This window comes from Argopecten irradians, unplaced genomic scaffold (assembly GCF_041381155.1).
Source record: "Argopecten irradians isolate NY unplaced genomic scaffold, Ai_NY scaffold_0080, whole genome shotgun sequence".
NCBI lineage: Eukaryota > Metazoa > Mollusca > Bivalvia > Pectinida > Pectinidae > Argopecten > Argopecten irradians.
In genome coordinates, this window is record NW_027187547.1 from 63,135 (window position 1) to 79,243 (window position 16,109).

At 35.4% G+C, this 16,109-nt stretch overlaps 1 protein-coding gene across 9 annotated transcripts; it reads right to left on the reverse strand.

Moving 5' to 3' along the window:
• Positions 1-654: 654 nt before the first annotated feature.
• On the reverse strand, positions 655-15,276 carry LOC138311655 (uncharacterized). Of its 9 annotated transcripts, none has more exons than XM_069252921.1 (6): positions 13,854-14,109; positions 6,394-6,525; positions 4,463-4,694; positions 3,207-3,548; positions 2,364-2,602; positions 655-2,072 (listed from the first exon to the last, which is right to left on the reverse strand). In XM_069252921.1, the coding sequence occupies exons 4-6, from the start codon at positions 3,321-3,323 to the stop codon at positions 2,045-2,047; spliced, it is 384 nt and encodes a 127-aa protein (XP_069109022.1). In that variant the 5' UTR covers positions 3,324-3,548; positions 4,463-4,694; positions 6,394-6,525; positions 13,854-14,109; the 3' UTR covers positions 655-2,044. The 9 variants fall into 9 exon arrangements, 6 of the variants coding, with proteins under 6 accessions (XP_069109022.1, XP_069109019.1, XP_069109020.1 ...); XR_011206713.1 differs by having other exon boundaries at positions 656-2,104; positions 2,928-3,548; XR_011206712.1 differs by having other exon boundaries at positions 656-2,104; positions 2,918-3,548.
• Between the last annotated feature and the right edge of the window lie 833 nt (positions 15,277-16,109).

Genomic DNA, 16,109 nt, shown 5'->3' on the forward strand with positions numbered 1-16,109 from the left:
ATATGTATGGTGTTAGTGTAGTACCTATGGAAGAGAAAACAAATCACTTGTAAGTTTATTGTGATATTTCAAAAGCTTCCGACTGGGTCTGGCACAAAGGTGTACTTGTAAAATAACAATGGTATTTCAGGATATTTCTTGTTATGGTTGGAAAATTATCTTATTTTTCGATAACAAAAAGTAATAACATTAATCCATTTTCTGAAATAGGTAAGATTAAGGCTAGAGTCCTTCAAGGCTCAACACTTGGTCCTCTTCTTTTTGTTATCTTTCTGAACAATATTGCTGAGCTTGATTCTTCTACATGTCTTTTTGCGGACGATAAATCTAATAAAATCCTCATCTTCATGCAGAGAAATTGAATATGTACTTAATAGCGATTTAGAAAAGATAAACAGGTGGGCAAAAGCATCGCTTGCATCTTTTAATCCCAATAAGACTGAAGTTCATCTTATTTCAAACTTGAATTGCATTGATGAAGATTTAGATTTGATTTTTTGATGACATTTTTGACATTTGAGTTGACATGCCACATTGTGGCGTATTAACTATAAGTCTTAATTGAAGTAAATCTAGAGAATTTTTTTTAACACACTATACAGTACAGATAACTTGAAAACAGTTTTAAACAACTATATCATTTATTTGTATTTGTGATTAAATTCCATAATATTTAACATCTTGAAAGATTTCACATGAGGATGAATTTAAGTTAATTGATAAGAAGCAATAGGTGCTTAACAAGAAAAACACCAGGTTAAAGCTTTAGATGTCAACATATTCAGTAAACATCGTATGACAGCATCATAATGCCCATACCTACACTCTAGAAATTAATAATAAAATTATGCCCTACAATGATTGCACAAATTCTCAATAAAAAATAGGAACTCCTTCATATCAATTTCACAAATGACATCTGATCACACATATTACTCTACTTTGTAAAACAAATACAGCAACTATTATACAATGTATATAAGTTACAAATGACATCCCAGATGTCCACAGAATACATATAACAATAAACTTTCAATAGAAATAACAACTGAATGTCTCCATAATATTTAAAATATTTTTCTTAGATTAATTGAAAATAAATACTGGCTACTACTGCAGTTCTATCACATATATATTTTATGTCACAAATGACATCACAGATATTCATATACTACTTTCAATAAAGAAAGAAGTATTGTAGTCATATTCATGAATGACATTTTGTGTTAAATATAACTTGAACTCTATAAATTCATGTTTTATGAAAAACCTACAAACTGCTTCTGTCACATAAAATTCATAAAAGATTTTGACATAATAAAAACAATACCGTAGCAACTATTTCCATATGATTGACAAACATCTCAATTAAAAATATTATTTTCTTTAAATAAACACAACTGACTAGCTGCAAATGACACCAGATATTCATATATCTTTTTTTTCAAAGAGAAAATATCAACTGTTTGTTAAACCATTAAATTGACAAACTCAACTCAATAAATACTGTTCATGATCAAGTCACATAAGAACACATCACAGATTGTTCCATATGAACACATCACAGTACAAGCTAAGTTCAAGCACTAATTCTCTCAATTCCATTTGGAAATCTGAAGATTGGTGACACATATTATGGTTCCTTGTTGCTGTGTTTGCCAGCTTCAGGACCTCCTGGACTCGGTTCTCTGTCTGAAGTTTGTGCACCATAAAATGTCCTTTCCCATTTTGCATTTGCATTGGGAATGGTCAACATGGCTTCAGACAGAATGAACAGAACTGGAAATTGCTTGTCACCTGTGTTCAAAATCAGCTGTCACAGATTAATCAGTCAGTTCATCCTCTAGTTTGGTTGATTGATTGATTAATGGGGCTTAAACGCCTTAATGTCCTTGTTCCAGTTATAACCAAGCCTAGGACACTCTAGTTTGGGAAGGTCCTCCTGTGGAACAATCCCTGGGAACTTCCTGGCAATGGCCATCACATCTATTGGTGTGCCATCAGACCGTGTAGCAGGGTTAAGGTACCTAACCCAACTGCATCCTCAAATGGAAACTTCTTGATCATCTTGTCTACAACAGTGCAATAAAATTTCCTGAAAGACCTGTTAGAATAAAAATGAAAATATTTAGTGTAAAGTTTTTCTATGGCAAGTTATCACAAATGAAATTGAAATTAGTTTAAGTAATTAGTATTGATAATAAATCATAACAAACTTCTATTATTGTTATTATCATCCTGGAAATACATTTAATTCAGATTAATGCAAAATTTTAAATATCCATGATTAATCATGTTGAACTGTTTTACAAGTTATTTTTAATACATATTCATGATTTATACACTTATATTGTTTAACTTACCCCAAAATTCTATTGGTCAAGGATGGGGAAATGCTGTCCTCTTTGTCGACTATGTATGCATAGCAGAATGGTCCAATGTCCACAATGCTGTCTGGAATCTGGTTGTTGATGTTGTCAAACTCAACCTTGGTAAAATGATCAGCTTCCCGGATGACTTTGGCCTTGACGAATCTGCCCAGGAACCTCCCCAGTAGATGTCTGATCTCCTTTGCCATATAACCAATCCTAAATTCATCAGCCTGAAGTATAATGGAATGTTATTAGAGAAATTCTAGCTTAATATGAATGTATAAATAGGTTAATCTAATAAACATTTTAAATATTGAAGAATTATCAAAGATAAAAAATTGTTGTGTAAATAATCAAGAATTATCAAAGCTAGATTAAGACATAGGTGTGTGATAATCATACACAAATATATATAGACTTTACATTGATAAGAACTACTAATCATACTCATAATCATATACAGATAAAAATATTCTGTCATATTTTTTTTTCAAAACAATTGCCATATCTTCTTGTCATATTAGAGTTTTAGTACATAACGTGACCTTTTCTCACGTTTTCATTGGTTCAGTCCCCAGGCACTATTTAGCCATAGTCCCGGGACAATGGTTTCCCGTGGGATACAATGGTTTCCCGTGGGATTATGGTTTGGCATGCTTTTTGTAATGTACGTTGACATTGAAAAATATGATGTCACTGTCGCTATTTGCGCTGTTCACTGGCAAACAAGCTATATGCAGACGACGTTTTGCAAAACACTATGATGTCATGGTTTGAAAACTTGAATGCTGAGGAATTTACACAGGAAAAAACGGCTCGGGTACTATGCCATACCTTGACAACACTATAAAACAATAGTGCCCTCAAAAGAAATAGTAATAGCTGAAATGTTATGTTGAACTCTTTGAATGACTCTAGGATGAAAGCCAGAAATAAGTAGTACATTCTCATCTATGAAGATGATAGTTGACCAGCAATCCTCTTGATGCGGACAGGCTTCTCCACGTCATCACGAGAATTGAAGTAGCTCTGGAGGGCTGGCCAGTGATCTAGGAGGCACTTCACTTTACACACTTCTCAAGACTCAACGAATGGGTAGAGCAATGTTTCAGTATCTTGGTTGGCTCCACATCACAAAACTTTGTAAATTCTATGTACTTCTCTTTCCTGCTGGAGCTGAAAATATATAATTTAACATATTTCTCAGTTAAATAATTAAAGATGTTCCAGGCCAGCCCTAATGAATTGTTTGTTTCCCCTTTAACAACCCATACCAGTGTTGGGTAGGTAGGTAGTTTTTTTTTTTTGATTAGACAACAAATACCTAAGTTATTAGTTTTCTTTCTAAAACTGAAGTTATAAAAGCATAAAATGTCTTATAAGAAAAGAAACAAACAGAGAAAACAAAGAAAAATTAGAAATGAAAAAATATTTTTGGTATGGAAAATGCCAATAAAATATTTTGGGTAGGGAGTGTTTTGGTGGGTAGGTCGGAAAGGGGAAACAAACAATATTTTATTTTAAGCCCCACCACCGACAGAGCTTAAATGATTCTTATCATTTGAACAACGATTGGTATTTAATCATGTATATATATATGTCTGATTAACACAAAAAACAATATAATTTTGCTTTCGGTTGCATGCGCAATCAGTACCTCATTCCATTTAGGACATAGTGCCATCGATTTTTTTCCGTACGCAAGTAATTATTGTTTGATATTTTTATCTTGGTGTAAAATTAGAAGCTGAAACTTTTCAATAGTGGTAATGGTGTACAGTAAGTAACTTTTGTAACTGAAGAAAAATACTAATTCGTCTGCTCATGTTTTTTATTGTGAAAAAATGCTATTTGTCAGAGGTGGAGCATCTTTAACATTCCCACAGTTTCAATCTATCATCTCAACAAACACCCACTGAAATATCTTCACTGAATGATAAATGTTATAAATACATGTTTTCAAGTGGGACTATATGATATTAACACACATTACATCATATGAGATCTTTGTCTTAAAAGTTTAAATCTTATAAAGAATTTGGGAACCAATTACCTCAAGCAATATACATATGTATACAAATTATATGTACCTGTAATAGAAATGGAAGAAGGTGTCCACCAATAGATCCTCGATGGGCATAGGCAGGGTCTTGACAGCTGCCACAGTGCACAGGTTGCTCAGATGGCAGCTACATCCAATATCAAAAATATAAGGGTGTTTTCTCTTTGATGTAGGTCATCAGAGAGTTGTGTCTACCTTTCATAACAGAGTAGTTGTCTGGGACAAAGGAAATAACATTCTGCAAAGGATTATCATGATTCCTGCAAAAAAAAAAAAAAAAAAAAAAAAAAAAAAAAAAAAAAGAATCAGTTACAAATCAAAATTACAATAGTCTTAACTAAATATCTATTAGCCAGTTAAGCACAGCAAAATTCATTGAATCTAGGAAATTTATTATTTGAAATCAAAAATAACATATCTGGATATCAATTTCTTATTTTTAATCATTTACGGTAGTTTTTTCTGCGTATTGCCAGCGGGCTATACAATTTTTTATATCAGAAGATGCCTAATGCAGGCTATCTGCCGATGCGGGCTATCTGTGAAAACTATTACCAAATTATAACAAGAGATCCCAGAGGGAGCTTGGTGCCCAGCAAAGATTGATCTATGTCTGACAATTGTCAGATGGATCTTTTCTCTACTTTCCAAACTTCAACTATCAATATCAAAGATGGCGGCCTGTTGGCCATCTTGTTGACCGATCGGTCCCAAAATGCACAACTAGGACCCGAGGAGAACCTACATATGGAATTTGAGACAGATCCTTGCAGTACGTTCTGAAAAATAGTGGTAACAAACTTCAACAATCAAAATTCAAGATGGCGACTGGCATGGTCAGCCATCTTGTTGACCGATCGGTCCCAAATGTCAGTATGCACAACTAGGGCCCAAGAGGAACCTTCATGTGTTATTTGAGAATTATCCCTTAGTACTTTCTGAGAAACAGTGGAAACAATTTTTTACTACCAAAATCCAAGATGGCTGCCTGATCCCTTCAGTACTTTATGAGAAATAGTGATGACAAACTTTAACTATCAAAATCCAAGATGGCTGCCTGGTGGCCATCTTGTTTACCGATTGATCCCAAAATGCAAAATGCATAACTAGCTATAGGGCCCTTGGAGAACCTACATATGAAATTTGAGAAAGATCCCTTCATCACTTTCTGAGAAATAGCGATAACAAGAATTGTTAACGGACGGACTACAGACGAAAAGCGATTTGAATAGCCCACCATCTGCTGATGGTGGGCTAAAAATATGCGGGCTATACATGTATGTTGGAAATAGTTCAGGTAACCCTCTCACTATTCTAAAATATTTTTGTATGAGCTATTATTCCTTGCATTTAAAACCTATTTCCAAAGAAAAAAATATGTTATTGATAGCTTTACATATCTTTGAATAAACCTATAGCCCTTTCGAAATGAAATGACTATAAGCATATATATATATGTGTATATATATATAGACTCATGAACCATTATTAGTTTATCATATACTACATATGTCCTGTCAAAAATCAACTGTATTTTCAAGGATTACATCAAAGTATAACCCGAAGGCAATCTGACTGTGTGGGTTATCTGTAATTTATTTTTCAAAATCATAGAGAACGCGGGTTATATGCAGGTAATTACAGTAATTTTCTTTTTACATTCAAATTCCAACAAGATGGGTTTTTTACATACAGGCTATAGCTTACTTCATTTAGAACTTAATACCTTATGAAAGATATCCTTACAAGAACATTTGTTGAAGGTATATTTGCAAATGTTCTGAGAATTGCTGACGTTACAAATAGACATGGCCAGGGACCGTGAGACAGTCCTGCTGTTTAAGAAATGAACCATTACTGCTAGATCTCAGGTGCTGAACTACTTCCTGCTCTAACGTTGGGGCCAGGGCTTTTTCTTCACTAGCATGGTGGTCTTTGTTTGACTACAAGCAAACTTACAGGAAATCTTAAGCTTGATATCGGGAAACATTTTCTTGTAGATCTTTGTGAAATGATCAGCAACATATGCATTGTAGGGAAGATTGTGCTCTGCCAAGAAGTCACAAAATAGGGTCTATGCTGTGGTGACATCTACAATAAAAAAAATTTGCATTATAAGGAGGCTAAGTCGATTTAAGTATTAATGACATATTTATTAAATATTAATTTATCTAAAAAAAATAATATCTGATATCAGTTTTGCTTTGATTTGACTGTTACTTTGATGTCAATTTAAAATGAATAACTTATTAATAATTTAAAAACAAGCAGACATTTTGCACTCAATCAAATCTATTAAAGGGACAATTCACTCAGGCTAATTCTTTTACATAACCAAGAAGCAAAATATGGCATAAATGTATTGTTCTATATTTCTTATGAAACATATAACACAAAATATTGACAAATTCCACGTCATTGTTTAGTATTTTAATTAATATCGTTGAAATATCAAATCGTTGATCAATAGGATTAAGCAGGTACAATATGGACGCTGTACCCATACCCGAGCCAAAGTCACGCACGTTAGATAAATAAACTACATAACCACTGAGAAGGTGATAAAATGATATTTAGACAAGACAATTCACCTAATAAGGTAAACATACTACTGTCAGAGCGATTTGAGCAGTTCTCGACAAAAATTGCATTACTCTACGAGCAAGGGACAGGGTTCGGCATACAAGAAGTTCGACCACAATGTGTAATGGTGGACAGCGAGCGAGTTTGAACATCTACACACATGTCACAACCATGGGCTTTTCAGGCATATCAAAGTAAAACCGACTGATCTAATTTCCATTAGAACTGGTTTTTTTCGATATATGTGCAAATTTTAATGTTCTCTTAGACTGAATTGTCCCTTTAATGTTTTAACACATTGAAACCAATAATACTTATATAGAAATATGTAAAATGATCTGACTGTGAATCCTCGTTTTACCCGAAGGCATTGATCCTGACATTATCTTATGTATGCAACCAGTGTATCCAGTTATATTCCCTGCCTCTATAATACATGTTGATCGAGTTGAATGACATCAATGACCTGACAGTACTAGTGAAGGCATACATGATTGTGTCCATGAGTCAGATGTTGACAATACCGGTACTTATATATAATTTTAGGCATGTGTTTCTGAGATGGATTCCAAAAAATATAGATCTTTTTAAATTTGTTTCAATACTAAACTAATGGAATCAATATTGACAATAAATTAAAAAAAATATCAATGACAACCCTATTGCTAATGAATATGCAAGCATACGAACAATATGTTCCTAAGATCTCTAAACATATATATAAATGCAATTCATAATTCTTTATGATTCTATATACTTATTAAAAGACAATTGTACAAGTGTATCTGTATATAATAATATTAGTATGAACGAAAATGTTCATGAGAGAAATCCAGTTCCTCAATTATTAAAAACCAACAGTCAGTGAATGATCATTGGAAATCCAATATTTGGGAAGTTCAGCCCTACCTGCAATGACATCACAACACTTAAAAAGTTATAGTGTCTATATATCCTGGTGTTAGACTTGTAATGTGTACATACCCCTGGTTTTAGACTTATAGTGTCTACATAAACATGGTGTTATACCTGTTTTTTTCTGAGACCACAGGAAATTGGTGTTCTGTCTATAATATATGAATCCACTTAGTCTAGTATAAATTAGTGTAACCCTGGTCAATACCAGCAGCAATATATTGCTTGGCTAGAGAGAACTTTTCTTTAGCTCCACCGGTTGAGTGTCAGACTAGTAATCATGAGGTTCTGAGTTCGAACCCCGGCATAGGCAGGTATTAAATTTATTGTAAATCCTGCACCCTGTTACATTGGCTCCCACGTTGGGACTCGGGAATTATACTTCACAATACCAGCGAAGGAATCGTTGTGACCCCTAGAAACTCGAAGACGAGTTGATACCTGGAGGGGGAGTATGTAACCCTGGTCAATACTAGCGCTCGGCTAGAGAGAACTTCTCTTTAGCTCAATCGGTTGAGCGTCAGACTAGTAATCATCAGGTTCTGAGTTCAAACCCTGGCAGAGGCAGGTATTAGATTTATTATAAATCCTGCACCCTGTTACATTGGCTCCCACGTAGGGACTCGGGAATGATACTTCACAATACCTGCGAAGGAATAGTTGTGACCCCTGGAAACTCGAGGACGAGTTGATACCTGGAGGGGGAGTATGTAACCCTGGTCAATACTAGCGCTCAGCTAGAGAGAACTTCTCTTTAGCTCAATCGGTTGAGCGTCAGACTGGTAATCCAGAGCTGAGGTCCTGAGTTCGATCCCTGGCAGAGGCAGATATTAAATTTATTGTAAAATCCTGGTGATGTTGGGAATAGGTTGAAATTTCATGGTCGATTATCAGTTTTATTTAACCAATCAATGAGCGATTAAAATCGATTACTTTATTCCTTGATGTATAAACAAATTTCATATAAAAAAAATCCTTCAAAGGCTTACGATTGCAAGGCCTCTCGGTGCTGTCATTTTTTTATGTCGCTTGATTTTCTTCACTTTATACTTTGTTTTATCATGGTGTCCTAAAATTCTGATGAAACTCGATTACAGATTTCTTCTTCGATTAATTGATCAAACACCTCGAACCAACGATACTCGACGAACTCGACTAATCTGAACGCCACTATCAGTTACGTTATTAAAGCTGACAATGCAAGGTAAAAAATATTCAAATGATTAAAAATAAAGTATACATGTACTTGTATTTCAAAAATCGTTATGAGACATTCCCCTGTCAAGGACAGCCATTTTTGTTTTACATTCAGACACGCTTACCGACCCCTATATAAAGCGTGTGAAATTAATTGACACACCTGCGCTCAGTCTACACATGTACATTTACTCCTAGCATTCGTCCACTGTGCATCACCTACTAATATGTAAACAAAGTCGTTACCTGTAATGCTGTATGGGGCTTAATTGTTTTAGCAAACAAGAGGCCCAAGGGCCTTAACAGTCATCTGACTACCTTGGCAATAATCATATAGGAAATTAATTAGTTATAGTGTCATGGTAGCCATCTTCGATTTGGGATCAACCAGAGATGTAACAACACTTTGTCCGGACCTTGTCAGGATCATTTCATACAAGTTTCAGCCAAATCGCACCAGTAGAACTTGAGAAGAAGTTCAAAATGTGTTTTCAAGATGGCAGCTGTGGCGGCCATCTTGGATTTCGGATTGACCAGAAAAATAAGAACACTTATTGTTGACGACGGACGAAACATGACGACTATAGGTCATCCTGACCTTTCGGGTCAGATGACCTAAAAAACATGTCAACTAAAGCTGAATAGAATTCCAAATAATAATCCTTCAACATATCGCCATGTACATCATCATACTCGATGCACTCAACTGGCCATGTGCACGTGACTATCTGTCCAGAACGAGTGACAACTACCAAGGACACACAAGTGTCAATGTGCGCATAAAACCTAAATGTATATTGAAAATTTATATTAGCTTGTATTGGACATAATGGCACTTATTCACATACCACGGATACCCGTTAATGTTTGTGCAGGACTATTGTTTCTATTGGTGATGGAATGACGTCAAAACACAATATCGTGTACGTATGCTAGAGCAATGGAGGTATTATCGTCGGGTTAAGCATCTCCGGGTCATAGCAAAGTCATGTCACACAGTTGACTTAAGGTAGGTCCATACTTTTGAAAACCGCGCCAATTCATATGACGCTATACCGGAAGTTGCGGAGTTTGTTTTGAATTCCAGAATGGTTTCCGATACGCCACGACATCCCACTTGGATATTTTTTCAATAGGTGAAAATTGTCTACATATTATATTGAATGTTTAAAATCATTAAATAAATCAAATAAAAGCAGTGAAGTGAAAATTATATGCTATCTCTGAGGTTTTTGCGGTCCCTGTCGTAAATGGGAATGGATTTTTAAACACCGGAAGTGCCGTTCGTCGCTATAAATGATAAGAGGGGACCCGGCCGGACCCAAATTCCGGAATTCTAAAAAAAAATCGCACACGTATTTCCTTCAAACACAAAATTTGGAGAAAATCATAAAAATAAACAGACATAAACCAGATATACTATCACAAAAACATATGAACTGATGTGTAATGTTTTTTGTGCATGATTTTCAAAAAATAGTCAAATATGACCCATCTTAGCACTGGATGAAATGGGGGTAGGGTTGCGAGTTACAAACTTCAAGCTTACAAAATTGTGAAATTTTGATCGAGGACCCCATGTTTTTATATGATATTTGAAAAATATATTATCTTGGGCATATCATATACAAATATTGTGAAATTGACATGGGTTTTCATTTCCTTTTTGGCCTATTCATTGATTTTTTACGGGCGAAAATATGGCAAAACATGATAATTACGTATAGAAACGGTCCTGGGAAATAACGAAAATTAGTTAGCATTTGTTAAAATACAAGAGTTTTGTATATTGTTCTATCGTTAGAAATTTAGGACAAAAAATCAACAGGATCGAGACTACATTCACCCTAATATTACAGAAAACATAATTTTATGAATGTTTCTATTTTCGGCCAGCAAATTTGCATGGATGGTATATTTCAAGCTCAAATATCTCAAAAAGTAGTTCGAGAACACCCATTTATCTTTACAGATTTGAAATATACTTGAAAAAATGCAAGAAAATAAGACCTGTTAGAAAAAAATGACATGGGTTTTCCCAAAAGTATGGAGCTACCTTAAAAGTGTGATATGGTTGTCTATACCATTATCCGTGTTCATAATAGGTGCGCTCGTTTTCAGCGTTAATCGTGATTATAAGGGAGAATTCATTATTTGCACTTCTGGTTGAACGGAGGTAGTTATCGTCACATGGAGGCAGTTATCGTCAGTCTTTGTTATTTCACCTATTAAAAGTACATTTTCTCACCTTGTGCCACGTATGTGATTCATGTTAATATTGCATGTTATACACAATTTGAAGACAATATTGATATTTACTGGTTCTGGTTTATTGATGACAATTTAACTGTTACACATATTAAATGTAGTGAAACCACAATTCACCTGACGTATTTTGTTGACAGAGACTTCCTCAGGTAATTAATATATCATATAACGAATCCTTCCTTGCATTTATAAATATTGGCAATGAAATGCATGTTAATGTAGTTCTACATTCACAATTATTAAAAATAAATAGCCTAGATCATTACATTTCCAATGAAAAGTTGTTAAATAATATAAGTTAATAATTATGTTTATGTAAAATCATGTGCTTTGTTAAAGAAACATAAACCAGTTTATAGTTTATAGTTCTGATATAAGCTTATAATATCCATTCAATGCATTCTGATCATAACTTGAGCAGTATGTTTCTTTACAAGACAACAGTCATCTGGACATCATGACATATGGATCTGTCTTTAATAACTATAATTTGTAACCCAAACCAAAATTTCCATTTTTTTTTTTGTCCTCTGGTGTAATGCATTCCTACATGTACGTAACGTTACTGCCCATATGATAATTTTCCTTTAGACATTCCATCTTTATAGTTCCAAATATATATATATAGTGACATTTCTCTAATTCTTTGTCCAATAATTTAAGACCACAAGTATTATTCCCTTTGATTTCATTCAATTTAAGTTTTATTTGAGAATTGTATATTGGGATCAGCTTTTTTTATTTTTTTATTTTACATTTTCTTTTTAAAACTGACGATAATTTAACTGCCTCCAGTGTACCAAATTAATATGTGAGTTAGTTATCGCCAGGCCCATTTACAGCATTGAAGTAGCCCAGATGAACACAGAATGCTAGTCAATTTAGCAGACGCACTAGAACTTGTCAGAGATCATGTATATTCTTGCATTTGTTTTATGTTTTTGATCTCTCAAGGAAAAGTGTGTTTGACTGACCTTATTCTATCACGTAAGACGACCCGAAATAAAGAATGAAGACATTTTAAAAGGTTTGCACATCAAAATACAAACAGATAAAGCTTTTTCTGAATGATGGTAGGGTCAGAAAGGTTCCAAAATAACAACATTTTGCTTTGATGAAAAATATAGAAACCAGACTGTACCATGTATAAAAATAATTTTAAATTAAAGAAAAACTGGCGATAACTACCCCCTGACGATAATACCCTCCGTTGCTCTAACGTCATTTCAGCGGGGAGATTACGAAGTTCGCTACTTTAAATAGGGGGTTGGCCAGTGAAGGTAACTAATTTAAGCAGAGCAGAAAGAAAAATGGCTGACACTTCCGTGGATACGACACTGACATAACTGAGGTGTATCTCATCACAGGAGCTTGATATTCTGTCAAATAATATTTAGTATAAAATATATAAAAAAATACCCCTATATGTTTTTTTATACTATAGGGGTATTTTTTTATATATATATATTTATACTAGACTAAGTAGATTTATAAGAGCGCAGCTCTCTGCACGGCCGAAGGCCGCGTAGAGCGAAGCTCTACTAACCATAATACGTGTGTGAATATAGATTCCAATACATTCCAGTACCCCTTGGACTTTGAAATTGTGTCCCGCGGGAAAAGTCTCGCGCCTCCATGTAGTCAGCCATGTTTTAATTCTCGTTATCAGCACGACGAGATTTGAAATTTCTGTACTAGACGAAATGTGTTATCAGTATACGTTTTAAAATTACTGTACGTAGTTTTAATTTACACAGATACAAGAACAACGCAATAAATGTACTGGTCCAATATATACTGTGTATGTTCTAAAGCGCACGGAACCGTCAGCAGTGACGTCACAAAACCTGACGCCACAGATTCGCGCATATTTTTGATAGCATTTGCATCTGATAAAAACAAGATTGAAGTATATTGAACTATTCCATTTGGATTATTTTGAATTCTCTCTAACTATCGATAGTATGTGCATGTCAGTGAAATATTTTATTGTTAATCTAGTAGAAAAATATAGACAATATAAAGTTATGATGTTTATAATCTTTTACATGTAGCTGCGCTCTTCTGAGGCTTTGCCTTAAATTCATATTATATTATAGACAGAACGCCAAGTTCCTGTGGTCTCAGAAACAATTTTCGAAAAAAAAAAAATTCATTAGGCCTACAGTAGACCTAACCTTATATTTTTTTTAGTTTCAAATGCATACTTTTTAACTTGCATTGTCGGCTTTAGGGCTTACATAGACATAAGACCTACTTGGTATGTAGCTATATAGCAGTGTCATTAAACATTGATATTCAACATCTTTTATAGGTAATTTTTCGTCCAGTAGGCCTATAGGCCTATTATTGTGAGGAAAACAATAGTTTTGAGGAGAGTAGGCCTAGTTACTGTACTTGTCCCTTAACTGTACAGTACATCGCAGGAATTTCGAAATGCTGTATCATTTGCTTACCTTCTGTTCAGCGACTTAACGCTTGGTTAGCTGTTGATAGGGGCATGGCTACTGGCATTACGTAAGACGTTCTGATGTTATCCTCAGTCTAGGCATACTACGAAGCGTAGGCAATATGGCGGCGATCGATGTTATTCAAAACCGGAAGCGGTACTGTAGTTTTTTGATTGGTCCACCAATGAGATACAGTCTCTCAAATACTCATTTAAATACTTTTACAAATATGGTCATCCGTGGTTTGGGACCATCGCTCGAGTGACTAATCACTTTATCAGAGGGACGATGGTCCCAACCCACGGATGACCATATTTGTATAAGTATTTAAATGAGTATTTGAGAGACCGTATCTCATTGGTGGACCAATCAAAAAACTACAGTACCCGCTTCCGGTTTTGAATAACATCGATCACCTCCATATTGCCTACGCTTCGTAGTATGCCTAGACTGAGGATAACATCAGAACGTCTTACGTTATGCCAGAAGCCATGCCTGTATCAACAGCTAGCCAAGTGTTAAGTCGTTGAACAGAAGGTAAGCGAATGAAACAGTGTTTCGAAATCCCTGTACTTTGATTGTAAAATTGTGAGTGTATCCGAAGTGGCAGCCATTTTTTTTGCTCTGCTGCTTAAATTAGTTACCTTCACTGGCCAACATACAAAGCACGGGACTTGACACACGTGCATCATTCTACACATATCTTGTCTCAGGAACACATGCTCCTATATTGCAAATAACAATGTCAAACTGAAAATATACACTGCACTTACTAGGTTTAATCATATAGTGAAGTAATACATGAATTTGTTGTCAGCTAGATCCCTAATTGGACATATTCGTGTGTAAAAGGAGCGGGTCGGTGTGACTTGTAAATAGTGTTAAATACGGTCTCTGTCATTCAGCTGACGGAGCATGCTTCTTTGGCTCAGTCGGTAGAGCCGTAGATTTCCACCCCGGAGACCCGGGTTCGATTCCTTGTCGGGGCACTCGACAGGAATGTGTATTTTTCCTGTTCTTCTACATTGGCGCCCAACAGGAAGTTGTGAAATTGTAGACCCGGCCGTGGCGGTGTGAGAGTGCAGTCTTCGTTGAATATTGTTGTCCATATCTTTGACAGCTACCGGAAGGAGTGTTACTTCTATTTGTGTTCTACTTTCATTTTCAATCTTTTATCTCTCTTCTCATTGGCTACTTTAAATTTCTGTTCTCTATTCTCATTGGTCTTTTCTGGTATAAATTCCGACTTTCTGTTTCTCTCGAGTAGTCTGGACAAAGCTCCGAGAGCTGGTCAGTCTCTCTTTCTCCTTTCTTTCTGTCTATTTCCTGACATGTCCGCACGTGAGGTGGGTGTGTTGTTCCTCTGTTCTATTTGTAATATGTGTCCGTGTGTGTGTGTAGTCTCTATACACAGGCGAAGCCAATGGCTGACCTGGCGGGTGTGAACGTTCCGTTATGTACTGTATGTCCTTCCGGTAGCCTCTATGTCAAGGAGTTTCTGTCTCGAGAATTATATTGTGTTTTATACTTGCTAATAAAATATTCGGTAAATGTTACACTGTGTTGTTTCTATCATTGCGGAACCCCAAACAGAATTTGGGGTTTGAATATACGTAGGCACAGTCCTACTACACGTGTACCACGTGAAGTTTGCGAGGGACTAGCATCTCCAGTGGTGATGGAATGTCACTCTTTTGTAATCTTCCCGCTGAAATGACGTTAGGGCAGGATATCATCTTTTGACGTCATTCCATCACCAATAGAAACAATACTACTGCACAAACATTATCGGGTATCACATGGTACGTGAACTAGTGCCATTTGTCCCAATACAAGCTACTATAACACTTCAATATACACTATATATAGGGTTTTACGTGTACATTGACACGTGTGTGTCCTTGGTAACGAAGTACGTTGTCGCTCGTTCGGGACAGGTAGTCAAGTGCACATGGCCAGTTGAGTGCATACATTTTATGTGGACGGATTATTATTTGGATTTCTATTCACTTGACAATGTGTGAAATTTTGATTTTGACAAACATCTAAATGACAGCTTAGAGCAAGCCGCATACAGCATTACAGAAAATGACTTTGTTGACGTATTTATAGGCAATACACAGTGAACAACTGTTAGGTGTATATGTACATGTATAGACTGAGCGCACGGGTGTCGATTCACACGCTATATAATGGGTCAGTGAGCGCATCAGAATGTAAAACAAATATGGCTGTCCTTGACAGGGGAATGTCTCAAACGTC